Here is a 27,969-nt window from a genome sequence, read left to right as displayed (position 1 = left end):
AAGTATCTCTCTTTGATGTTCTGGTAAACCGCTAGCCCTGAAAAAAAAAGGAGACAGATCAGTTACCCATGCAAAAAAGTAATTTTCCTTGTTGTTCAAGGTTGGGGACAGTAATTTTCCTGAACAAGGTTTTCATCTATGTTGATTCCAATGGTACATTTTTCATTTTGATCTAACGTCATTTTCGAGGGGTTTTAGGCTTTTTTTTGAAATTACTATATATTTATTTTCGCAATAAACTTATATTTTTAATACGAACGGAAATAAGTTACCATTCCTGAATCAGTGTCAGATAGTAATTTTTTTCATTGGGCAGTTGTTTTCTAAACCCGTTTTTTAACTTTTGGTTACTATGGGCTGTTGTTCTCAGAGCATTTTTCACGGACTTGATATTACTGAATGGGAAAATGGCACTTATGCCTTTAGTCAAAGCGTCACTGACAACTAATCAAAACCACTCTTTCTCGAGTAAAATCAGAATTACAATCTACTTTTGGTTAAAGTTTGAGACAGATGTTCTCAAATTTGAGATAGGATTGAAATTCGAGACATATGACCAAAGTAGCGATTATGGTGGTGGGTTGCGTAAACGAGACTGGTGGACCAAATTTAACAGCCTGATTCAGCAATGACGGTGGAAATTTTTTAGAACAGCGGGAAATCCAAATTTCAATAGAAACTTTTGAATTTGGTCAAACCCGTTTACTAGAAACAACGGAGAAGATATATAGCTTATGAAAACAGAGCTGGTGGGAGAAATACGCTTACTAAGAGTGGCAGAGGGAGAAAAAGAGTCAGTTCCTTCCACCATTTTCCGTAGTTGGTAGGCTTAAATAAAACACCTAGATTGACAAGTATCCTCTCTTTTTTGTTGTAAGCCTGTGAGGTTCCATTTTCCATTTAGGCCATACAGAAGAAACAACATATGTCTGTATTAATGAGCGACTGTCGTTAAATCCATTTGGAAGCGTTTTAATCAGTTTTAGTGAAAAAAAGGAAGTTGCTAAGCTTTCACAGGAAATTTATTTCGTTGACTAATTTTGTGACTTTTTTTTTTACGAACTTTTGGCTTCTTAATCCAAAAATGCCCACATTTTGTTTTAAAACAAATTTTTAAGCCACGGGATGCCCTCTTTTTATCTCAAAAGTCGTACAATATCTGAAGTCAAGTGAAAATAAAGATAAAATTTTCGAAATATCCTGACGACAAAGTATCCTGTCGACAAAGAATAGTTTGTCCAACAGGGGCGTATATAGGTGCTGCAAGCTAATTAATGATCATGAAAATAGTAGAAATATTTTTGCTACCAAATGATAAACGTGTAAATGAAGCCCATTACTAGCCCCATTTACCTTGATACTGCGTCCATTCGTCCATTACTAGCCGTTCCTGCTAATCACTTTTTCAGAAATTAGCAACAGGGCCATGTAAGAAATTGATTTGATACTCATGGTGCAACAAAGCATTTTGTTGCTCTCCATGTGTAGTTCTGATCTTAAGCAATCCCTCGAAAGTCCTGATAGTGTTTTCGAATTCCAACTGAGCAGTCTTTTGAAGTTGTTTGTTCTCGCAGTAAAATTTCATCATTAATTTTATTCGAAATAATAGTTACCATTCTCAAATTCTCCCTCACTTGACAGTTTTTTTTTAATTCATTTTAAATTTTTGTTTACTATGGGGCTAGGGTTCGTTCTTTACTATTAATGTTTATTTTTATTATAGTGTTTATTATTAGTGTGTATTATTTGTTATTATTTTTATATTAGTGTTAAAAATCAGTGGATATGACCTGCTGCTCACTTACTGTGTGTCGTTAAGTAATTGATGGTGTTTAGAGTTTTGCTGTTAAAAAGTGTTAACCTACTGGATCTAATTACTTACTGTTTTTTACAGGTGTAAACTTAGGAAAAGTCTTTAAAGACATTTATGGCGGTGTTACTGTTGCTGGCATGCAATGTAGTCCATACGAGCATCTCTACGTAAGGACTAGGAAAATTGTCTGTCTTGTTGATAGTCCTGGAATAAGTGAAGCTAGACGTGGACCAGTTATTGTTCGGGTTGCTGACTTCAGGTAAATACTCAGTTTAATGTCGTTTACAGAAGAGAGGGTTTTTTGCTAGAATATGAGTTATTAAAAACAGTTACAGGGGGGAGGGGGAAACCTGTGAACCGCTGCTGAATTTGCTATTTTTCTAGCTACCTCAAATTTGTTTCTAAAATCAGTGTATAAAGCTACCTACCAGGATTGGGTCCTGAAGTAACAGCTTGATTTTTCGTAGAAATTACATCGCTTTGCGGCGCCTGAAATGTTAGAAACTCGCGAGATGAGTTGGCTTCACTGGCTCTTTTGCTTTAAAAAAAGACTCTAGCTTTGTGTTTTTTTCGTGGCTTCTCTCCCCTCTAGGCACGGCAATGCGGGTCAACTGTCCACTGGCGAAAATCAGTTATTTTTGATGATGGGGTCTCTGGCGTGAAGAGTTGGGGCACGAGGAATTTTGTGCGCCCCAACTCAGTCTTGAATCGTCTTGCGTGCAATATACTGTAGGTGTATTTTCCTAGAAAAAGCATAAAGTACACCTCTATGTAGCCTACATGGGAAATAATCACCTAAATAATTGGACGTCCCATGTTAGTAGTTGAACTAAGCCCATGTACTACATTTGCAAGCATACGAGTGGGGGAGGGGTGTTTGAGCTTCCTCCGCAAGACGTATTGTGATTTTCCAATCCTCTTAATGGTTTCGTGTTGTTTTCACATAATTAGTAGTCTTTAAGTTTAACCTTGGTGCTGATCTATTGCTGAATTAATTAAAAAAAACTTTTTCCACAAAATTAGTTTTTCAAAGAAAAGTAAAGAACTCCATTAAATCAAAAATGAGCAAAAATAAAACCAAATAATCTACCAAGCGTGAAACTACCGCAAATCAGCATCAATAAATAAATGAAACCTAAAACGAACAGAAATTACAATAAATAACCGAGTCAAACTCAAAACGAACAGAAATTAACATGAGTAGGGCTCAAAACCCCTATGCCCTAAACCCCTAAAAATATAAATGTTTTTTATTTTATAACTTTAATAAATCAAATAACGTTAACATTTTGATTACTAAATATCAGTATACGTATATTAAACTGACAATTCACATTCATTTGTATTTTTTCAGTAAAGTGTAAATTGTGTTCTTGCCTTGGGAAGGCATAGGGGTTTTGAGCCCTACTCATGTTACTTTCTGCTCGTTTTGAGTTTGACTCGGTTATTTATTGTAATTTCTGTTCGTTTTCTGTTGTTAAATTTTAAGAGCAAAAGTAGCCCCGGAAGTTTGAACATAATACCCTCAGTCGTTCTTGGGATACTGCTGAGATGCCTTATTGGGAATTAGCATTAACACACTGCATTTTGATTTAATCTTAAGGCAACATTTAGTTTTTAAACATAATGGGCAAATGGGAGAGTAGGTGTGGGAGGGGGGCTAATTGCCCTCCAATCACTTTCGACTATTAAAAATGGCATTAGCCCTTTATATTTTCAATCGAATTAGCCCTTTTCGAAGTTCCAACTAAAACTCCTTCGATACGATGTGCCCTGTTCTAAAAAAAAAAAAAAAAAAAAAAAAAAAAAAAAAAAAAAAAAAAAAAAAAACATTGTACCCACTGCGATCTTTACTATAAAAATTTCAAGCCTTCCAATTACTTTCAACTATTAAAAAGGGTACTAGCCCTTTCAGTTTCTATTCGAATGAGCCCTTGTTGAGTTTCTACAACGCTTTCTATAAACTCCTTATATGTCCCCAGGGCATAAATTACAACCCATGCCCTGAGGGCTGTGAGGGGGTTGTCATCCTCAAAGACTTGATTTGCAGAACTTTTAACAACGTTAAACAAGATGGTTATCTCAAAATTTTGATTGGATGTGTTTGGGATAATGGTGGGCGTGAGAGGGGTGTTAGTTGCTCTCCAATCACTTTCGACTATGAAGAAAGGCACTAGCCTTTTCAATTTCCAATCGAATGAGCCCTTTTGAAGTTTCTACGACAACGCTTTCAAAAAAAACCTTACATGCCCCCAGGGCATAACTTATAACCCTTGCCCTGAGGGATGGGGAGGGGCTGTCATCCTCAAAGACCTAATTTCCAGAACTTTCAACTACGTTGAAGAAAACGGCTATAACAAAATTTTGATTGGATATGTTTGGGGAAATGGTGAGCTTGAGAGGGGGGTTAGTTACTCTTCAATCACTTTCAACTATTAAAAATGGCACTAGCCCTTTGAATTTCCAATCAAATGATTCCTTTTTGAAGTTTCTACAACAACGCTTTCTATAAAAACCCTTATAAGGCCCCAGAGCATAACTTACAATCCTTGCCCTTAGGGCTACGAGGGGGTTGTCATCCTCAAAGACATAATTTCCGGACCTTTCAACTACCTTGAATAAAATATCTCAAAATTTTCATTGGATGTGTTTGGGGAAATTGTGGGCGTGAGAGGTTACTTGCCCTTCAATCATTTTCGACTATTAAAAAGGGCACTGGTCGTTTCAATTTCCAATCGAATGATTCCTTGGGGAAATGGTGGGTGTGAGAGGGTTGTTAGTTATCCTCCAATCTCTTTCGACTTCTAAAAAGAGCACAAGCCCTTCTAATTTCCAATCGAATGAGCCCTTTTTGAAGTTTCTACAACATCACTATTTATAAAAACCTTATATGCCCCCAGGGCATAACTTACAACCCTTGCCCCGAGGACTACGAGGGAGTTATCATCCTCAAAGACGTAATTTCTAAAACCTTTAACTACGTTGAACAAAATGGCTGTCTCAAAATTTTGATTGGATGTGTTTGGGGAAAAGGTGGGCGTGAGAGGGGGGTTTGTTACCCTCCAATCACTTTCGACTATTAAAAAGCGCACTAGACCTTTGAATTTCCAATCGAATGAGCCTTTTTTGAAGTTTCTACAACAACACTTTCTATAAAAACTATATATGCCCCCAGGGCATAACTTACAACCCTTGCCCTAAGGGCTGTGGGGGAGTTTCCTCCTCAAAAACATAATTTTTATATGAGAAACAACTACGCTGAACAAAATGGCTATCTCAAAATATTGATTGGATGTGTTTCGAGAAATGGTGGGCGTGGAAGGGAAGTTATTTGCCTTCCAATCACTTTCGACTCTTAAAAAGGACACAAGCCACTCCAATGTCCAATCGATTGAACCCCTTTCGAAGTTTCTACGACAACTCCTTTGATACGAAGTGCCCTGGTCTAAAAGAAAAAAAAATGATACAGTGTGCCAACATCGTTCTTTACTTAGGCAGCGCGATTGCGCTGCCTATGATACCTTTACAAATTATTTCTGAAATTCGTCATAGAAAATAAAACTAAAAAAAAATAATAATAATAATAAATGAAGCACAGAGCGCGCCTGTGCTAAAAGGAAAGAAAGAAAAGGAAACAAAAAACAGACAGAGTACACCAAGTGAAAGCACGTGTGAGGTAGTAATTAGCATAGAGTTTTTCAAAGATTATTACGTACGTTCGTATCTAGGTTGCCGCTATAATTAAATTGGAATATATATCATTTGGTTGTTAGTCTTTTTTGCTATTTTGATGAAGTTTTCTCTCATTCTCCCAGCAAAATAAATTCTTCCGTACATGCCAGAAATCAGGGATAGTTAATGTAATACTGTTTGCCTAAAATAGGCCTGTTTCTCTGTAAGCCAAGGCTCCTGACTCAATTTTCCTGCGGCCTATTTATTTCCAAGATAAGCTTATATTCATCTCAAGTGATAAATGTATTCTCCCTTTTGTCGCAAGAAACCAACATAAATAATGGGGCAGCATTGCATTTTTTTTCTTTATAACTGGATTTTTCATTTAGAGAAAATTAGCTTTTTGTTAAATGACAGATGGACTATGTTTTTAACTGTCTCGGGAAGTTGTTTGTCAAAAAATATAACGGAGAAAGAGTGATTTGAGAGCCAACTGCTTTGATTATGGAGGACCTGTTTCGGATCATTAAATGTCAATAAATTAACACGAAGATAAATGGATATTGTTGTTGCAAAAAAAAAAGATAAATTGCAAGGTCCAATGTTCTCAAAGCCGCTCAGCCATCCAGAATCAAATATATTCCCTGCAAAGACATATCTTCAAGCAAATGTACTTTGAAGTTACAAAGCTACATGGAAAAGAAAAGTAACAGTAATGGAAATAAGAAAATGTTTATCAACTTTTAAGACATCAATGATCGATAAAAGAGGAGTGGTTACAATAAATAGTGCATATACTTCAAAACCTGATTTTTACGGAGGAGGAAGTAGCGGAGGGGGCACGGTACATCTAGTACCGCTGCTTGTTTTGGACCGAATCAGGACTTACTTCGTTTTTGTACCTAACTTGGGTGAAGCTGGTTTTTGGCGCAAATTTTTTTCAGTGTCTTTTCCCTTTGTCCAGTCTATTTAATTTTACTAAACTATTTAATTTTACCAACTATTTAATTTTAAGAGGCAAATATGGCAAATGTTTTGAGAGGCAAATTCCTCTGGTTCAGTCTTAGACTGAACACGAAATAACAAAATTGACCGAAATTGCGAAAAGAAATTGTTCATCAAAGTCTGTGCCACCACTTTGGAATCTGTGGGAAAATGTGACTTTTTTGGACCTCCAAAATATTTTGGCGAAAGGGCAAGAGAACCACTCCAAATCTGAATCCTATTTATATTTCAGTCTATCTTTAATTTGAAACTAGTGCCTGATTGCTCGCCATCTTGGACGGAGATTTCCTCTCAAATGCAGCATCATGACTGAAAAAAATAAACACTTCGTTAGTTAGTCCTCTCTGACATAGACTAAGACTCCACTTCAGCTCCTATACTTTAGGCAAGATGCGTAGACAAGGAATCAGCACCTGGGGCACTTTCAGTATTTGCACCCTCGCCTAGCAACTTAAGGGGTACTATCTTTCATGAAATATATGGTATATTATCTAATTGGCACCCCCAGAAATACCACGTCTGGGGAAAAGTTAACCCCCTTGCCACCCCCTCCCTCTAGCTACGCCGCTGCTATTGGCTCTGGCTCAAACCCAAGTAAAAACCATCCTTTTGAGCCACAGGCAAGAAGTATATGTACCTTTACAAAATTTAATTTCGTGTTCATCAAGTCTACCCGAGCTTCACACTTTTCTAAAATGCCCGGAAATGAGAATAATGCCACTTTCAGGTAATACAACATTGTGGTATAGAAATAAAGAAAAATCATGGAACAACCCCAAAGTTTTGCTCCGACAACAGGATTCAACATTTCTATGTCTTTGGTAAAGTGCATTTGTGGCAATAGGACCTCTTATGGGAGATGTTTGAAATTAGTGAGCTGGGATTCACATTTCTTGACTAGGAAGCTAATATTTTGTCAGGGGAAAATGGCCTACATTGCAAATTCTTGCGGTATGTTTTTGGGGTAAAATATAATTATCTGATTTTAAATATAGCTGGCACAAATTTCAAGTAGTCAAGGTTGCCAAAAAATACGACCTTTGGAAATCAATCTAGGGCCAAACGGACAGTAAGATGTCATCGGATGGATTGGAGAGGTTGTAATAAAAGTATTTAAAGAAAATATGAACATCTTGGGAGAAAGTTTCCCCTCTTGGGGAGACTGACCCAGGGTTTAAAAAATTTCGTTGTCCTCTTTTTTTTCTTTTTTTTCTCAAGTTCATTTGCAACTATGTGTTTCGAGGTTACGCCAATAGTTCAATAGAAGTGGCAACAGGACTTTTTGATAACACACTACTAAAATCCCATTGCTATGAGGCTAACATTTTGTCATCTGAAAAGTGGTTTCCATTTATCAATTTAATCGAAATCTTTTGTGGCAAAAGATGCCACCTGCCAAGTAGATTGTAAATATAACTTTAACCCAGACTAATAAATTTGAATCAGCTTGCTATTTTCCTGACATTGAAGAGGATTTGATTGTGGCATTTGGTTTGCTATTTGGTCTTATTACTGTCTTAATATTTCACATAATGTAAATACAAATGAGAATTTTTATCTTTTTTATGGTTTATTTTGAGGAAGCGTACGTCTGTGATTAAAGTTGGCAATTTTTCCTTGTAAATTGTCCAAAATATTTCAAGCTACATGTTTTCAGGTTTTATGTCTGCTTCATTAAGGTGGTGATGGGGCCTTTAAATAGCCGGTTAATGAAATTCAAATTTCATGACTAAGAAGCTAATATTTTGTCACTTGAAACATGGTTCCCATTTATCAATTCTTTCGGTATCTTCTGTCGTACAATATGTCCCCTGCCACTTGAATTGTAAATTTAGCTTTAATCAAGTCTAATAAATTGCTAGAAGTTTTTATTTTTTTTCGACGTTTAGATATATGAGAGGAAATGCTTTCGGGATCTGCGTTGTCATTTTTCCTTATTTCTTTTCATGTGTATACAAATGAGATTCTTATGATTTATTTTATGCTGTATCTTGAGGTAGCTTATGGGTGGTATTAATTTTAAAAAGCAATGCTTTTTTTTACGGAAGTAAAAAAGAAAAAGGTGGAACTTAAAACAAGCAATTATTCCTTCGCCGATTACGTACGAGACATCTACAAAACTACCTTATATGAACAGACATGTGATATGTTTAATGTCTTTAAGATTGTAAAATTATTACTTTACTATCCCCCCCCACCACCCCCCCCCCCCAAAAAAAAAAAAAAAAAAAAAAAAAAAAAAAAAAGTTACCAACATGATTCTGCTCTTAGGAGAAGAAAATTCTATTACTAGTCTTCACGAAACAAAGCCTAATTTATAAATATATCATTAGTCTTTTATCGACTATGATATCATTAACAGTAGCAAAAGTTTTCAGTAAAGCGCCAGTTTTTAGAATTCTATAGATGTTTGAGAATATTACAGGTCAGTTTATTTGAGCTAGTTTTGTAGATGTGTCTTACACAATCGGCAAAACAATTAACTTTTGCCTGCCTTAAGTCTCAACATTTGTTGGTAGCTATTTGACTCCTAACTCAATAAAACTGAGGTCCGTAATATTTGGTTAATCAAAGCAGGCACCGATGTTTCTACCCATTTTATGGATGGGGGCGGGGGCTTAGGTTGACTCGGCAAGCGTGTCAAGACTCGGTGAGTGCCTGGAAATCTCTTGACTCGGGCAGTGAACGGGAACAAAAACACATTATTCCGTTCTCTGTATAATTGCTTCTTGACTCCATTTTTAAAAGTTTGTATCATTTTCTCGTTGAAGCCTATCATAAATATTGTCATATAATTTTTTCAACATATCTGCGGTTCACTTCACAGATACAGAATAAGACAAAAAAAATTCTTGTCTCTTAATTCCTCGTCCTACAAAGCTTCAAAATTTGTAGGAAACCCAAATCCTCTTTATTTCTTGATATTCTTAATCTCAAACAACTGAAATAACTACAAACAGCAAGTTAGGGGGCTACTACATAAGAAACTTTGTGGCACAATTAAAGCATTCTGCGTCAGTTTCTATTTCACAGACAAAAGTACTATAATAAACTGAAAAGAAAGTAAGCTTTTTTTTGCTCATCCTCTCTCAAAAATATCTCCAAAATTTTTAATGCTGTTTTCTCATGGATGACTAGTTTTGGGATTCGCATAGATTTCTTTCTGTGTCTCGTTTGTGTATGACGAAAATTCTATTGTTTTGCTTTCATCCCTAAGATTTGACTGGAGGAGTTTCAAAAATTTCTAAAAAGTGAAACTTGACCAGGTGAATACCTGGTCAAGTTTATACCTGGTGAATACCAGGTGAATACCTTGACCATAATGTACCGAAACGTATTACCGTAAAGTTCTGATTATGTCATAAATTGTCCATTTACCCTATTGTACCAGGACATGTTATTGTACCAAAAACGGTACTTTTGTAACGCGTTGGCAATGCTGACGATGACTGGTTCGGTACGATCACCCCTGGGGAGAAGAGGAAACACACTTGTGCTTCCCATGAAAAAAAGTGATTTTACTTGTTGTCCAAAGCGAGGGGTTTTAATTCTCCTGTATAGGCTTTCCAGCGACGGCAATTCCAATGGTGCGTTTTTCATTTTGTTCCGACGCCGCTTTCAAGGGGTCCAATTCTCTTTTTCGAAATTACTATATTTTTTTCGCAATAAACGTTTCGTCTTTTTAATCGGAACAATAGTTTAATCGGAGTAATAGGTGTCATTCGTGAGTCTGCAACAAATGGTAATTTTTTATCACTTGGCAGTTTTTTTTTCCGAACGCGTTTTTAAAATTTTGACTACTATGGGCGGTAGTTCGCTCTTTACTAGGTTTCAGCTATCGCTGCAACTATGATTGAAGTTGATGAAGATGGCGTATTTAATTTCTGATTTTTTAATTGACTTTATATTATTTTTAATTTCTTTGGAGATATTTTGTCAGCGAAAAAATGAAGCAAAATTTTTACTTATAAGTTTAAGAGATGAATAGCTGTTTGCACGGGCACCTTTTACGATCTGCTTTCATTTCATAAATTGAAGAGTTTTTATGTAAGAGCCTGTATTTTTTGTTGAAACTGATAGTCTTGAAGACTGTTCCAGTTCTTTTAAAGCCCCATTCACAATGGGATTTACCGAGATTTAACTAGTGCTAATTTGAGCAAATCAGAATTTTTCACATAATTCAGCCAATTAGAAAATTCTATGAAAAACCTAATTGGCTAAAATTTGTTGTGGCTAATTCATGGCATTGGTAAAACCCCATTGTGAATGAGTCTTAAGATGAGTCATTACTGATGAGTCTAATGAGTCATTGTGAATGAGTCTTACTGATTATTTTTTGGAAGGAAAAGAAATCTCTGAAAGATGGTTGACTGTTGATATTAGTGCAACGAAGGATTTGATCATTTACTTCCATTCTGTCACATTTTGTGCTTTGGAAAAAAAAAACATTGGCGAAAAAAGATTTAGCTAGTGCTAATTTGAACCAATCAGAATTTTTCATAGAATTTTCCAGCCAATCAAAAAATTTTATGGAAACCTGATTGGCTCAAATTAGCAGTAGCTAAATGTCGGCATTAGTAAAACCTCATTGTGAATGAGTCTTAAGGAAACTGATTCTTTTTTGGCGTGAAGAATAATCTCTGAAAGACGGTTGACTGTTGATAGTAGTGCAACGAAGGATTTGATCATTTACTTCCATTCTGGCAAATTTTGTACATTGGCAAGAAAATTTTTTATCGCCATCAGTGGCGAAGAGCTTCTCCATGCTGTACCTTATAACCTGCGTTATATGAAAAGCGTGGAACCGTTAATTTTTTGTTTGAATATCAATGCAACGTAGCATATTTCTTTGAACCTGAAAAGTATACACTTTCTGTCCCTATCTTAATCCCCTACTAGGCTATATATATCCTGGGAGTACCTTTCGTTAGGATTTTCTCTCTAATTTATGTGCGTTCCCCATGGTTCTGAAAATGAGTTTTGATAAAGTTGAACAATTTATGTTTGTTTTTGTAAGAGGTCCTTGTCTTCAAAAGAGAATAAGGACAAAAGTCATCTAAACGACTACTGTTGCTTATTTTTGTAATTTTGGGATTTGACTGTCCTTTAAGAATTGATTTATTATTCGCTGGAAAATAGGCGACTTCTAAATTGGCCAGCTTCTTTCTTTTTGTTTGTTTATTGTAGTGTTAGTACTAATTTGAAACGAAGTCATTTTGGTGACGAACTGCTTGCCAAAAAAAAACAACGTCTATATTTCTGAATTAGTCCGTTTTGAAATATTCAGTTTAATATTCAAAATATCTTTTTGAGATAACGAATAAAAAGTTTTTCTTATTGACATATTTATTTTAAAATAAGTCCAGAATCCTTATATTCAGATGGTTTCTAGGCGTTTACCCCCCCCCCCCCCGCGTGAAAAATACCCCCCCCCCCCCAGTTTTTTTTTTTAGTTAACAAAATTTCCAGATACCTCGCTATTCTTCTGTAATTTCTTAGTGGCCATATACCTAAAAAGATTTGTTTTCAGACTTCGAATTGTCCAAATGCTTTACCCTCCCCCCGTTATTTGCAAATATATAGCCCAAATTATATATTCCCAATATATTCTGTCACTTATCTTTGTCTTGTCTCGCGCTAAGCTGAAAAAACTAACGAAGAAACTGGTTTATTCTTGAGTTTTACACAGCGTAAACTTGAGTGAGTATTCCATAATGCACAAGTACCTAAACTCCTTCCCCCTACGGAAATTAAAAAAATAAAACTCAAATAAAATTTTCAAATTTGGGAAGCCTTATTGTCCACGGGGGGGGGGAGTTTTCCTGGGAAGTATTTTTCGCCGGGGGGGGGGGGAGAAACACCGGCCACCATTCAGATGTATCCTCCAGTGACGCCATTAAAGGGGAAAAGGGGCCTGTGCCGCTATAGTTTTGTTTGCCCCCACCCCAGATTTTGTAAAATACTCTTTTGGGGGGTATTCTCAGTGAAAAATGCCTTTTTTGTTATTTTCATTCAAAAAAAAAAAAAATGCGAAAATAGCTTACGTTGTCAGTAAATGATGGAGTGAGATTTTCAACCGATGAGTTGTATTGCGGTGTTTTTATCTGCTTTTGTTCCTCTGTGTAAGAATACAGTATGTTATGTTCTTATTCAAGGGCACTCTAGATAAATTAACCAGTAGCGTACTCCTCAATACTATTTGGCTACTTTATTCTCGGCGCGTATAAAAAGCTCCTTCCATTTAATCTCCCATCAACGATCCGGTGTATATTTTTCAGTCACTGAATAATGATTGGTTAACCCTGGGTTCCCACTGATGCGATTTCACGCAAAAACGGCTGTTTTTGCGTGATCCGTCAAATTTTTTCCTTCTTTTGCAGCAAATTTCCTTGTTATAATAGGCTAACGATTCTGTCAAAATATTTCTAGTGAGTTGCTTTAAGTCGTATCCTCGATTCTGAACTAGAAGCTCTACGGAACAAGTGAACGATAAACTGAATATGCCATAGATAAGACTTACGTTTTTAATTAGTCATAATGAATCAAGGCTACTACAGGCAAGCCCTTTGAAACTTTTCTAAATTTCTACAATTTGAGTTAGCCTATTCTTATACATATGTTTTTTAAATATAACATAGTATATTTGCGCTTCAACGGCTGTAGTGAACCGTTTCTGTGTGGAAATTTTTGCGAATTTCACACATCCGCTATCCATGAGCCGTTTTTCGTGAAAAAAAAATCGCACCAGTGGGAACCAAAGGTAATTGTTGGATAGTAGCTGCAAAAATACAGGCAACTGCGACCTAATTCCTGACCAGAGAAATATTTTGGTTGACTTCCTTTCACAGAAAAAAGTGACATACCACAGTTGAAGCTGACTAAGCTTACCACGGCTCACCAAAGCAATAAGCTTCTGTTGGAAGAAGAGAATGAAGACTTCAATGAAGTATCTGACAGCCTTGAAAATTGTACTTCTGTATATATCGTTGGTTTTGCTGTTAAGAAGCTGCTCGCTTGGCACAATTATCCGATGTGTGCTTCAAAGCTTATTCAAGGCGATAGTGAAGTTTTCGACGAAACTTATTCTTTTATAGGCCTACGGGCAGTCAAGCCTGCATTCATCCAACCTTACAGCTCCTTCGCTAGGTATTGTTTCGTTCTGCAAGACTGTCACTCCATTTCCTTAAAAAATTGCAGAAATTCTTGTTGGGAACCAGGACTAATCCGTCGAATTAGGCTTGAGTGCAAAGACCTGAACTGGAGAGCTGGCTGTGAGGACTTCCCCCTTGAACAATTTGTACGATATTTTTTTGCGCACACGTGCATATTACGAAGTGAAATTTAAGAATCGTGAAATGAACAGAAATTCCTATCAAGAAAAATAAACCAGCAAGTAATTATTATAGTTTTAGTAGTTTAAATATTTGATTATCTCCTTTTTTGAACAAAGAGGAAAAATTTTTAAAAACTAGTATTTGATTGTATCCTTCATGAGCTCCTCAGTACTACAGACAATAAAAATCAAACCAATATCTATAAACATATTGAAAAGGAAGTGACGAAATTTAATTAGCTGTAAGTCTGCATTCATGCCGCCCACATAATTTCCCTTTGAGAAAAGGGTGACAAAACTATGGAACTGAAATATCAATGCGATGCACAAAATTTCCTAGTCAAATGTCATCGCGTTATGGCATTGTTCAAATAAAACTTATTTTTACCTTGATTATCCTTATAAATTCATTCTTTGATTTTCTTTCCATTATTAAAACAATGTTATCTTTAACTTTTGAATTATTACAGCCATAACAATTATTTTCCTCTACCACGAGCGTTACTATCCATGAAAAATCTAATGTCGCTTACGATTATACTTGTTTATTTGTTCTCTGGAGCAAAATTTGTTTAGATGCATTTTTGTTAAGTTTTTACGAGTCGGGCAGAAATTGGGGGGGGGGGGTCAAACCCGGTAGCTTCCCACTGGGTACGGTCTTGGTCTGAGTACTGGTCACTGAAAACTATCCAAACAGCTATGAAAGTCTTATTCGTCGCCAAAATTAAAACAGGACGACTATTTATTCTGTTAAAAAGATAGATGTATCCCTAATCAGGACCTTCGACGTTTTATCTTGTCTTTCTTGGCATTTAGGGAAGTGAACTCGGCGTCTTTGTTTTGGTTCATTGCTTTTTTGTTTCTGCTCGATGAAACCCTTATCCCTTAGTTGGTCAGCTCATTTCTCCCATTTGAGACGAGTGGCTACTTAACTGAAACCTAATGTATGCCACATCGATTAGACCTCAAGCGACTCAGCTGTGTTTTTGGCAGTAATCATTCTAATCCGTATTATAACGAGCTTTTTTACGAGAGCAATCTTGGCCTGGAAAGATTCGATTATGTTTCATAACTGAATTGTGTGAGAAGGGGGCCTCGTTCGAATGCTGTGCTTCAGTGTGCGTGAACTATAAATTCTTATTCAAAAAAAGAGGGCAGGATTTTTCATAATAGGTGGCTGTACAAGGAGGCAAGGATGAACGCTTTGTAAAGTGATTAAATTGGACTCGGTTCGAAAAGTTTTAAGAGTATCCTCGGGCGTTTTCTATTTTTGAAATTCAGGGAATTCCGAGTTGCTATGACATCCCTTCAGACTCATGTCGCAGATCTTTTTCTGGCTGTTTTTCTGAGCGACCAATATATGTAATTGCTGTAATCTACGAAATTTACAATAAAATTGACCATATATAGGGACAGCCTACTTCCTTTCACTTGACCGTGAACTGCCTATCATTGGGTAACAGAGAAAGATCTTAAGTAGAAATAGATATGATATCAATAGGTAAGTCCACTTTCCCTTATGTGGTTATCCCGAAGGGAGCTTAAACCAGTTGTCACATAGTTGTTCAGTACCTACTTCTTTTTGGGGTTACTTTCTTATAAGGTTAGAGATCAACCTCCCAGACATCTCACAAAGCACTGTTGGCCGTAGAATTACACAATTAGTATGTTTATAGATTGAGCTTCACAATTAAAAATTCAGTTGCTCACGTGGTGGTTCTTTTTAGTAGTTTGGCTTGTTTATATTTATTTTCAAATATTTTTAAGTTAAACATTAGCTATTTAGCCTTTCATGTCCATCATGTCCATCCATTTCAATCCATCTTCTTTTTTTTCTTTTTTTTGCTTTATCTATGTTTTATACTCTCTATTTTGTCCTCTATTTGTCCTCTAGAATACTATTCTTACTTTTATTTTGTGAGTAGTACCCTCGGCTTTTGGCAGTTCTATGAATTAAACTAAACATGTGTTTGTAGTTCTATGTATATTTTTTCCACGGACAGTGAATTTTACCTTTTTTTACTCCTTGTTTTTAATGTTTTTAATAGCCTAATTTCTGTCTTATAGGGGAGAGTCCCAGGCCTACTACGAGTTTGTTGACCCAGTAATATACGGCATTCATCCGAAGAAAGGACCCCAATCAGGTGGAACGCTCTTGGCTATTCATGGAAAGCATATGAATGCCGGATCATCAATCAAAGCTTTCATTGATGATCTACCTTGTGAAATTATTCAGTAAGTTTGCTTGATTTCGTTTTGTTTCAATTGTACGTATTGTCGCTATTGTCTCAACTTCTAGATCCACTAAAATTGAGTATAACGCAAAAGAAAGGAGTAGAAAATTGGGAAAGAAGAAAGGCGAAAAGAAGAAAGGAATAAGCATGCGCCTATACTAAAAATAATAAATATTGTTAGTTTTGTTTTTGGTACTTATCTGTTAGCCAGTAAACACTTGAGAATTTGGATTTACAGGTACTGGGCTGAAGCAACTGAGACGCGTTAGAGATGGATAGGATATATATAACTTGCACATTAGGGGGGGGGGGGTAGGGGATTAAGTATAGCGGGGTTGCGTGCAAAATGTAACCTAACCTAACCAAAATACCAGCTAAATATTTATTAAAATATATCTACAATGTAGTTTTTCATTGAGCTGAAGCCAATTGTCTCCGTATACAAACGGCAATAAACCGGTTATTGTCTGTTTTTATTTATTGTCATGGAAAGGCAGTGTGGTCTCCAAAATTATCTACGTCTGATTTTATAGATCCAAATTCTCGAGTGTGTACTGGCTAACAGATAAGTACCTTGTTTTTTTTCATTTGCTAATGTAACATCTCTTACTTGACTTACGGGCTTAGGGCTCCTATCGTGTTAGGGGTGGCGTAGAGACCTTCGTAACTCTGCTCCTCCAGGCTGACCGATCTGCTGCTAAGAGTCAGGCCTCATCGACAGCAATGCTATCAGGGTTTCCACCACAGTCAGTTCCTAAAGTGCTACAATTGTCCAAACTTGTGAGCTACACATCGATTTTCGGTGCAAAAGTAAAAAAATTGACTGTAATAGTGCTAATGAGAGCAATTTCGTGCTATTTTAGCACTATTTTAGATACTCTGAGCATTGATACCGTGCTAGATATAATAAATTAGTGCTAAAATAGCACTGTCGTGCTACAAGTGGCATCCCTGAATGCTATGCATCTCCAGCAGTTTATTGTGGCTATCTTTCCACCTTATCAGGGGTCTGCCCTTCGGGCGGGATAAGCCATTTGCTTTAAGGTCGAAATCGTAGACTATTCGGCTGCGATTGTCGGAATACATAGGAGGTGCCTGAACCACCTGGTAGTACGCTGCGCTATTTTGACGTAGAATAACATTTAGGAGGTGAGTGCCACCAACCTTGCATTGCTTACAAAATCATCTTACCGAACTCCCTCAGTCCAACGGATGTGCTGCAAAAACAAAACACAACTAAATACTACGTCTTTCAAATAGAAATCAAAATGACATAGATTCATCTTCGTCTTATTTCTTGAAGACCTTTGAACCTACTAGTACATGAGGAGTATATGGATCCTTTAATTAAAATATATCAAAAATAAAAATATTTACAAGATTTTCTTAAGTTTCCGATATTAATTTAGGAACAGGGTATAACTCACATTATTCGTTTGGTTTTGTTTTCTTGTTTTTTTTCTGTTTTGTAAAATGTAGACGAAAATAAGCGAACTAATGAGAGACAGGTGCCTTCTGCGTTTAATGGATTAATAAACAATGGGGAACTATCGTTTGTATTTTATAAATTCTCGATTTGAAGATGCTTATTGCGCTCCACAAACCTAACATTAATAACTGAACTTTTCAGACTCCCTTTTGACCAAGTTAAGTCTTGCAGGTTTTTACTTACATTGCTATCAAAATGCTTGGTTACGTCTAAACGTTTTAAAGCCACAGATTATTTCCAAAAAATGACTAATATTAAAAAAATCAAATGTATTTTGTCCTTTGGGGTCGCTCTGAAAAAAAATTGTATGATTACTAATACTTCTGGCTCAAAGCCTGCCTCGTGGGATATTACTCACGTTATACCAAGTTGAAGCGACTATATGTAGCTAAATTCTGTAATTTTACATTTTTATTGTATAGATCCAAAAAGTATGGGTAACTTGTAAGTAAGGAAAAAAACTCAAGGCCATCCAGCGTTTGGTGACAATTGACATTTTTCTCAGTGTAATAACAATTTTTGAAGTTTGTTGTGTAGTAATAAGTGTCTGATCTCAGTTCCTGACAAAAAAAAAACTATTACAAAGCTTGAAAAAATTCCAAGTGTCTCCAAATGCTAGACGGTGTTGATTTTTTTTTTTTTTTACACTAGTGCCAGGTTCCACTATTATAAGTTGGTTTTTACTTACATTGCTATCAAAATGCTTGGTTACGTCTAAACGTTTTAAAGCCACAGATTATTTCCAAAAAATGACTAATATTAAAAAGAGCAAATGTATTTTGTCCTTTGAGGTCGCTCTGAAAAAAAAATTGTATGATTACTAATACTTCTGGCTCAAAGCCTGCCTCGTGTGATATTACTCACGTTATACCAAGTTGCAGCAACCATATGTAGCTAGATTCTGTAATTTTACATTTTTATTGTATAGATCCAAAAAGTATGGGTAACTTGTAAGTAAGGAAACTGGCACTAGTGTCGAAAAAAACTCAAGGCCATCCAGCGTTTGGTGACAATTGACATTTTTCTCAGTGTAATAACAATTTTTGAAGTTTGTTGTGTAGTAATAAGTGTCTGATCTCAGTTCCTGACAAAAAAAAACTATTACAAAGCTTGAAAAAATTCCAAGTGTCTCCAAATGCTAGACGGTGTTGATTTTTTTTTTTTTTTTGTTGACACTAGTGCCAGGTTCCACTCTTATAAGTTACCTATACTCTTTGGTATATATCTTTGAAGACAAAATGGTTTTTTCGAAAGGAGCAAGAATTTTTTTTTGTTGACACTAGTGCCAGGTTCCACTCTTATAAGTTACCTATACTCTTTGGTATATATCTTTTAAGACAAAATTGTTTTTTCGAAAGGAGAAAGAATTTTTTTTTTGTTGACACTAGTGCCAGGTTCCACTATTATAAGTTACATATACTCATGGGTATATATCTTTTAAGACAAAATGGTTTTTTCGAAAGGAGCAAGAATTTTTTTTTGTTGACACTAGTGCCAGGTTCCACTCTTATAAGTTACCTATACTCTTTGGTATATATCTTTGAAGACAAAATGTTTTTTTCGAATGGAGCAAGAATTTTTTTTTGTTGACACTAGTGCCAGGTTCCACTCTTATAAGTTACCTATACTCTTTGGTATATATCTTTGAAGACAAAATGGTTTTTTCGAAATGATCAAGAATTTTTTTTTTGTTGACACGAGTGACATGTTCCACTCGTATACGTTAACTTTACTATTTTGTATATATATTTGAATACAAAAATGTTTTTTCGTAAGGATCCAGAATTTTTTTTGTTGTTTTCACTAGTGCCAGGTTACACTCTTATACGTTACATATAATCTTTGTTATATATCTTTTAAGACAAAATGGTTTTTTCGAAAGGAGCAAGAATTTTTTTTTTGTTGACACTAGTGCCAGGTTCCACTCTTATAAGTTACCTATAATCTTTGGTATATATCTTTGAAGACAAAATGGTTTTTTCGAAAGGAGCAAGAATTTTTTTTTGTTGACACTAGTGCCAGGTTCCACTCTTATAAGTTACCTATACTCTTTGGTATATATCTTTGAAGACAAAATGGTTTTTTCGAAAGGAGCAAGAATTTTTTTTTTTTGACACTAGTGCCAGGTTCCACTCTTATAAGTTACCTATACTCTTTGTTATATATCTTTGAAGACAAAAAGTTTTTTTCGAAAGGAGCAAGAATTTTTTTTTGTTGACACTAGTGCCAGGTTCCACTCTTATAAGTTACCTATACTCTTTGGTATATATCTTTGAAGACAAAATGTTTTTTTCGAAAGGAGCAAGAATTTTTTTTTGTTGACACTAGTGCCAGGTTCCACTCTTATAAGTTACCTATACTATTTGGTATATATATTTGAAGACAAAATTGTTTTTTCGCAAGGAGCAAGAATTTTTTTTTTGTTGACACTAGTGCCAGGTTCCACTCTTATAAGTTACATATACTCTTTGGTATATATCTTTGAAGACAAAATGGTTTTTTAGAAAGGAGCAAGAATTTTTTTTTGTTGACACTAGTGCCAGGTTCCACTCTTATAAGTTACCTATACTCTTTGGTATATATCTTTGAAGACAAAATGGTTTTTTCGAAAGGAGCAAGAATTTTTTTTTGTTGACACTAGTGCCAGGTTCCACTCTTATAAGTTACCTATACTCTTTGGTATATATCTTTGAAGACAAAATGTTTTTTTCGAAATGAGAAAGAATTTTTTTTTTGTTGACACTAGTGCCAGGTTCCACTCTTATAAGTTACCTATACTCTTTGGTATATATCTTTGAAGACAAAATGGTTTTTTAGAAAGGAGCAAGAATTTTTTTTTTGTTGACACTAGTGCCAGGTTCCACTCTTATAAGTTACCTATACTCTTTGGTATATAACTTTGAAGACAAAATTTTTTTTTCGAAAGGAGCAAGAATTTTTTTTGTTGTTGACACTAGTGCCAGGTTCCACTCTTATAAGTTACATATACTCTGTGTTATATATATTTGTTTAAAAAATGGTTTTTTGGTAAGGAGAAAGAATTTTTTTTTGTTGACACTAGTGCCAGGTTCCACTCTTATAAGTTACCTATACTCTTTGGTATATATCTTTGAAGACAAAATGGTTTTTTCGAAAGGAGCAAGAATTTTTTTTTTGTTGACACTAGTGCCAGGTTCCACTCTTATAAGTTACCTATACTCTTTGGTATATATCTTTGAAGACAAAATGGTTTTTTCGAAATGAGCAAGAATTTTTTTTTGTTGACACTAGTGCCAGGTTCCACTCTTATAAGTTACCTATACTCTTTGGTATATATCTTTGAAGACAAAATGTTTTTTTCGAAAGGAGCAAGAATTTTTTTTTTTGACACTAGTGCCAGGTTCCACTCTTATAAGTTACCTATACTCTTTGGTATATATCTTTGAAGACAAAATGGTTTTTTCGAAAGGAGCAAGAATTTTTTTTTTTTTGGCTCTCTTGTAAAATAAGAAAATGTCACATAAACCCTTTTGCTTTTAGTACGACGAAATTCTTAAAAAAAAAGACAACTTTCACTTGATACTGTTTTAATGAAATTCCACTCCTTTTCTCCTGTACACGAAGAGTGCTTACGTATTATTTTTATCGTCGTTATTATCATCGTTGAACAAGCTTTGTTTCACACTTGGTCACGATCATCTGTATCTCCAAGATGTTTTCCATTTTCTATGTAAGATCGCCACAGTGATAAATGCAAATTGCCTTATACGGCATGAATAGTCCATTCCGCAAAAGAAGAAACCCTAAATAAAATAGATCTAATTGAAGAGTCCGAGGGAGAAAAATATTATGAAGAGTACTCTCGTCATTTTTATCATCATTGGTGCTTCCATAGAAGGATGTTTTTTATGTAAATTGGAATATGAAAGAATAAGGCGGGTATCCCATACGACTGATGACAAACTTGGAATAATTGAAATGTTTCTTGGAAGAGAAAATATCTTTCGCGAAGTAAATTGCCAGAAGAAAAACAAATAAACTAAGATTAAGTTGAATGATGTATTAAATTGTTTAAACAATATATATTCATCGTGCCAGGCAAATGTGCATCATGCAATTTTTAAGCTTACACTGAGTTATCGCTCATCATCGCTTTCATTGTCCAGACTCGAAAAACGCGTTGCATTGTACGTGATGCGTTGTAATGATACAGTCTTGAGATATTAACCTTTTTGTTATAAAATTGTAGATACTTTCACTTTTTTCCCATTGCAAAACATTGGCTCATCATAGGATTGAAAATACGGCAGCATGTTTAGCTCCAGGAGGGTGTCTCCGCAATGGATTGATCGGTGATCGACATCCACTCTCGATTCTGGTGTTTCCCATGTTTCATGACTCCTTCCAATGGCTCCAAGTTGGACATGGTTGTTGATAACCACAGTATAAATATACACGAACAGTAGCGAAAAGTCCCATACTCTCCATCGAAGATTTTTAAACACATTTAACACCAAACGCTAAACCACTCTTCATTACCCCGCCTTCGCGCATGCGCAATGGCAAATGTTTAGCGCATCACGGCGAGAAACTATTGTTCTGACGGTCTGGTAACTTCCCAAACAGCGCGCTATGAATGCCTGTCATGTTTGGAGAACCTTTTCGCTAATGTTTGTATATATATATATATATATATATATATATATATATATATATATATATATATATATATATATATATATATATATATATATATATATATATATATATTAGGGTGGTCCTTATTTTTCAAAATAGGATTTCTTCAGCAGGCACCCCCTAATCTTGTTTCTATTGTTAAAATACCACAGAATCCGAAAAAAGAGCCAAATATATTGACATTAAGAGGTCCCTACCAGAGATTAAAATTTTGGTTACTGCATGCTCATTGCTCATTGCTCAACGCTGCATGCCTTGCACAGTTTTCAACATTTCAACAGTCAACACTACAATATAGTACAGCATGGTAGCTTTCTGAACTGCTGGACTTATTTATCTGTAGGCTTCCCACAATGCATTTCAACACAAGACGCCATTTTTTTTTGTATACAATGTGACTGAAAATACAAATTTCAAGTATTTATTAGTTTTATGAACTATAATATATAAATTATGCTTCACACTGATACAGGTAACCTTATTAATATGATACTTTGTTGCATATACACTGACACAGACACAGCAATGAATGACATCATGGACTGCATGGTTTGTACAAGTGACAGTACTGATGCAATATTAAAACCAACTAAAAAAAGTTAAACAGACATATGGCTCATCGGGCAATTGTCAGACACTCTGATTTCAACAAAACTACCGTCAAAGAAGGAGGTCATGGTGCTATTCTATCACTACAAGCAAGTGACAAACAAGACAGTCTGTGAAGCGGCACATTCCTAAGCCAATGACGTTCTTGCAGTTTGGGCAAAGCACACATTCCATCAAGGCTCAAGAAACATGTGGTAAACAAAATTCAATGTCTCTTTAAGGAGTATGACAACCTGAAGAGAAATAAAGAAAACAAAGCTAAGCGTTCTGAGACACTGAAAAAGAAGGAAAAAGAGTGGAGAGTGGGCCTGGACGTTTTGTTTGACATTGCCCATGCCAACGCAATACAGATGATACATATTCAAGAAGACCGTGTGTTTCTGTTAGCGCAGCGGGAACCAGGACGCCGTGGAAAGATGGGCAGTGTCGACAAGGTTTTAGAAATAAAAAGAGCATCATCTCAGAAAAGAAAAGACCATGACATAAGAATTAAGAAGGAGAGGCAAGAAAGAAAAACAAAGAGAAAAGAAAGTACACTGGAATCATCATCTGACAGCAACACTGACAGCAAAAAAGGTCAAGAAATTAAAGACCCCAAAACAGAAGACATAAAACCGTCAACCTCAGCAAAACGTCAAAAAAGAGGAAGAGTATACATATTGGATGATAAAATGTCAGCCTGTCTGGATGTTGCTAAAGTTAGTGACAGAAGTGCTGCATTACTTCTTATTCCGACTTTGCAACACCTTGGTCATCATCCTGCTGAATACAATGTTAATCGATCTTCAATTCGCAGACACAGGATGAAGCAGCGCCAGGTAATAGCCGAAAATCTACGACAGGAGTTTAAACCAACAGTTCCTCTAACTATTCACAGGGATGGAAAACTCCTAGAGGAATATCTGCAGTAGACAGATTGTCGATCGCCTCCCAATTTTGGTGTCCAGAGAAGGTGTAGATCAGCTTCTTGGTGTTCCAAAGCTAGCCTCGGGAACTGGCCAAGCTTCTGTGGCAGCAGTTTTTGAAGCAGCTGTGGCTTGTAACATTACAGATAATGTAAAGTGCATGTGATATGACACCACATCTGTCAGTTCCGGTCCAAGAAATGGTGCTTGTATCCTTCTGGAACAAAAACTTGACAAGGACATGCTTTGGTTTGCTTGTCGACATCATATCTTAGAAATAGTCTTACAAACAGTGGTTCTTGATTGCCTTGGTCCTGGCAAAGGCCCAGAGATAACAATTTTCAACCGGTTTAAGAACACCTGGCAGTTTATTACCAGAGCAGACTTTCAGACTGCTTCATCAGACGAGTGCGTGTTTACAGCTGTTTCACATGTAATCACAGATATCATAGCATTTGCTGAGATGCAGACACTAGCGTATCAGCCCCGTGATGATTACCATGAACTTTTAGACTTGACAATCATATTCCTCGGTGGCACGCCATCTAAGGGAATCTTGTTCAGAGCTCCAGCTGGGCTGCATCAAGCAAGGTGGATGGCAATGGCCATCTATGCGCTAAAAATCTGGATGTTCAGAAGTCAGTTCAAACTCACAAAAAGGCCAGAAAAGGCTCTTGCTGATATTTGTCAATTCACTGTGATCATCTACGTGAAAGCATGGTTTCAGGCATCGTCAGCACCATCAGCTCCTTTCATTGACCTCCAACTTCTCAAGGACATCTACAGCTTCAAGAAAATATCAGAATCAATATCAAAAACTGTCATGAACAAAATAATAAGACACCTATCTTACTTATCAGAGGAATTGATGGCCCTCGCCTTCTTTGATGATGACGTATCAAATGACACCAAACATAATATGGTTACAGCTCTGCAAACATCAGGAGCAGAGCACTCTTTGAAGAGAATAACAGTGGACCCATTGACACTGGGGGAGAAGAACTTAGAAAACTTTGTCATGCAGAATACCAATAGATTCTTTAGCATTGCCAGACTGCCTTCATCATTCATAAATAAGAAGATTGATTTGTGGTCAGTTGACGAAGACTACTAGGCAGTTAAAAATATAGTGCACAGCATGCGGGGAATCAATGACATTGCCGAACGTGGTGTTGCACTGATGGATGACTATAGCAAACTGCACACAACGTCTGAAGAACAGAAACAGTTCCTGTTGCTAGTTGTCAAGGAGTACTGACAGCGGTACAGTGATCGAACCAAAAAGACACTGATGGACCAGTCTGAAGCCCATATGTGAACTGTGTAGTTTGACAATTGAAGTGACTGGACACTATTGCCAATCACTTATTTTCTGTTTTGTGTATAGCAACTCAGCAGTTATGTTTGATATTATTTAATTCAATGGCATTATTGTGCATTCTTTTTTTTTTTTTTATCAAAGCTCACTTACACATTTCTAATAGTTATTGTAGGGACCTCTGAAATTGAAAATAATACTAAAATATTTGTTTATTATTCAATTATAATCAGAATGCAATCATTTCAGACCATGCCCCATAAAAAAAGAGTAAATTTTTTTCCCCATTTCCTAAGGACCACCCTAATATATATATATATATATATATATATATATATATATATATATATATATATATATATATATATATACTGTGTTGATAGCCTGGTTTTTCCTTGACCGAAGGCCCCCGTCGTGGCAGCGGTAGACTTTTGCCCTTGCTCCGATATTTTGTCGTCACTCATCAGGGTGTCGTAGGGCGTTGCCAAAGTTTCGGGAGCGTCTGTTTTTGATGGGGTTTTATTTGGGTGACCGGTTTGCTGCTGTGGATGGTGTCATTGCTGAATCTTTAGTATTGACTGACCTTCAAAATCCATAAGTTATAATTTGGAAAGCTCCTCAAAATGGTTGTTTCAGATTTTCTCATAAAATACCGCTATCTTTTTTTCAGTTTTTTGTCCTCCCAATGGCCCAGCAATTAGCCTACCGTGTTATATTTTTTTCATGTTTTTGTTTCAAAATGTTCTGACTCATTAATTTGTTATATTATGGTATATTATTAGATTTTTCTGGAATTGCTATTTCAGATTTCCTTTAAAATGCCACATTCTTATTTTTTAATCTGTTTTCCTTCTCCCAGTGGCCTACAATTAGCCTATCTTGTGTTATTTTTACATGTTTTTGTCTCACAGTCTTCTGATTTTTCTCTTGGATTATTCGGGATTTAAAATATCTTAAATTAAACTTGTAATTTACTCCGTATTTTTAATATTTTGACTCAATATTGGCGCAATTTTTTTGCAAAATTGAATTAATCTGTAAAACAAACAATAGAAATAAGCAACAAAGAAGAAACATTGTTTGTTTCGATTAAAATGTACTAATCTTTGATTATAATGTGCCTTACATAAGATTTTGCACTGTCTTTTCACCCTAGCCCCGTCACAATCATCTGACCTCAAACACCAGAAATCTGGAGCTATAGATCTTTCCAGAAATTCGCGATGCATTATTCTTCAAAAAGCAAATAAATTTCTTTCAACAACAACGTTCAATTTAATAAATATCCAGTATAAACTGGAATTTATGAAGTATTTCTTAGCTGAAATTCACAACGATTTATGATTCTTTTGGAAAAAAAGGCCAATTCGAGAATTTTTGGAACAGTCTATTCTATTCCAAGAGAGTATGTCTCATTCTATAGCAGATTTGATTAAATCTGACGAATTTTATGCGTAGTTTCTCTAAGTTCGGCCTCTTTTGTCCCGTGCCTGGAGGGCCGAGATGAAACTTTCTGGGACAGGTTTTTATTTTATTTTTTTTGGGGGGGGGGGTGTAAGGGGACGTCAAGCTGTTGAAGAAGGGGGGATTTTTCTCCACTCCTTTGGAGTTTATATTATAATGTTTTTATTGTAAAATTCTTTTCACACTTTTTTATGCATGTCTCTCCATCTGTTTTGCTTTCTAGTATTACATATAATTTGCTATATATATATATATGTATATATATATATATATATATATATATATATATATATATATATATATATATATATATATATATATATATATTTTTAATATATTTTTCTCCACTCCTTTGGAGTTTATATTATATTGTTTTTATTGTAAAATTCTTTTCACACTTTTTTATGCATGTCTCTCCATCTGTTTTGCTTACTAGTATTACATATAATTTGCTATATATATATATATATATATATATATATATATATATATATATATATATATATATATGTATATATATGTGTGTATATATATGTGTGTATATATATATATATATATATATATATATATATATATGTATATATATGTGTGTATATATATGTGTATATATATATATATATATATATATATATATATATATATATATATATATATATATATATATATATATATATATATACTAGCGTAAGCAGACCAACATGATATTTCCCTATATTTACGAGATTTAGCAAAATCAGCGTTTTACTAAAAGCACAAAACAATATAAAATTTTTGGTCCAGTAGAAAAGTAAAGTGCTATAGAATATTTGTGTATAGTAAAAATTTGCTTCATTTGGTACGACTTTTGCAAGTTGAGCCCAGTTCAAAGAATGTCTTTCTTTCTAGTTGTGAAATGGATAGTTTATGATTATTTGTAGATTAGTTTGTCATTTTCTGGAGGCTGTGTAATTGCTTTTTCGCTCCTAATACCACTCTTGGTTATTATGCGGGGTTTTGTATTTCCAGTAAAGTGCTAGTTTTGCATTATCCAACAAATGTAGGGATTCGCACTAGTTTATAGAAATCCGTTGTGTAGGGTTTAAAGCAATAATTATTTTTCGTTTGAAGTTTCAACTTTGCTCTACTTCCATCACCATTTTTATGATTAATTATTGCTTATTTTATAATATAAAAAGAACATATCTCAGTTAACAAGCTTGAGTATCACTATTTGTAATAGCTTGAAAAAGTAGAGCGAGCAATACGAAAATTGTTTAAATTTTAAAAAATGGGAGTATTAAACCTGTTTATTGTTATATTATGTCTGAAGAACGATTCAAGAGCGTTGCTTGAAGGGTACGAAAGAGGAAACAATAAAAGTATTCTCCCGCCATCCAGTAGCTTACTAACAATATTAGCTACTAATTTTTCTGTTATCCCGTAGAAAATAAGTGGTAACAAAATATTCGTT

The 27,969-nt window shown here is 35.3% G+C and overlaps 1 protein-coding gene across 2 annotated transcripts in view; it reads left to right on the top strand.

The window, feature by feature from the left end:
- Positions 1-27,969, top strand: part of PlexA (plexin A) — a 339,500-nt gene that overhangs the window by 255,895 nt on the left and 55,636 nt on the right. For both annotated transcript variants that reach the window (XM_089102579.1, XM_089102578.1), the window contains exons 12-13: positions 1,895-2,072; positions 15,891-16,058. In XM_089102579.1, coding sequence (XP_088958705.1) covers positions 1,895-2,072; positions 15,891-16,058 — 346 coding nt within the window. The remainder of the gene's footprint in view (positions 1-1,894; positions 2,073-15,890; positions 16,059-27,969) is intronic.

Source organism: Artemia sp. Qi Xiang Cuo, chromosome 16, assembly GCF_049724085.1.
Source record: "Artemia sp. Qi Xiang Cuo chromosome 16, ASM4972408v1, whole genome shotgun sequence".
NCBI classification, from domain to species: Eukaryota; Metazoa; Arthropoda; class Branchiopoda; order Anostraca; family Artemiidae; genus Artemia; species Artemia sp. Qi Xiang Cuo.
Note: the sequence above shows the minus strand (reverse complement) of the source record. Positions and strands in the feature narration are given on the sequence as shown.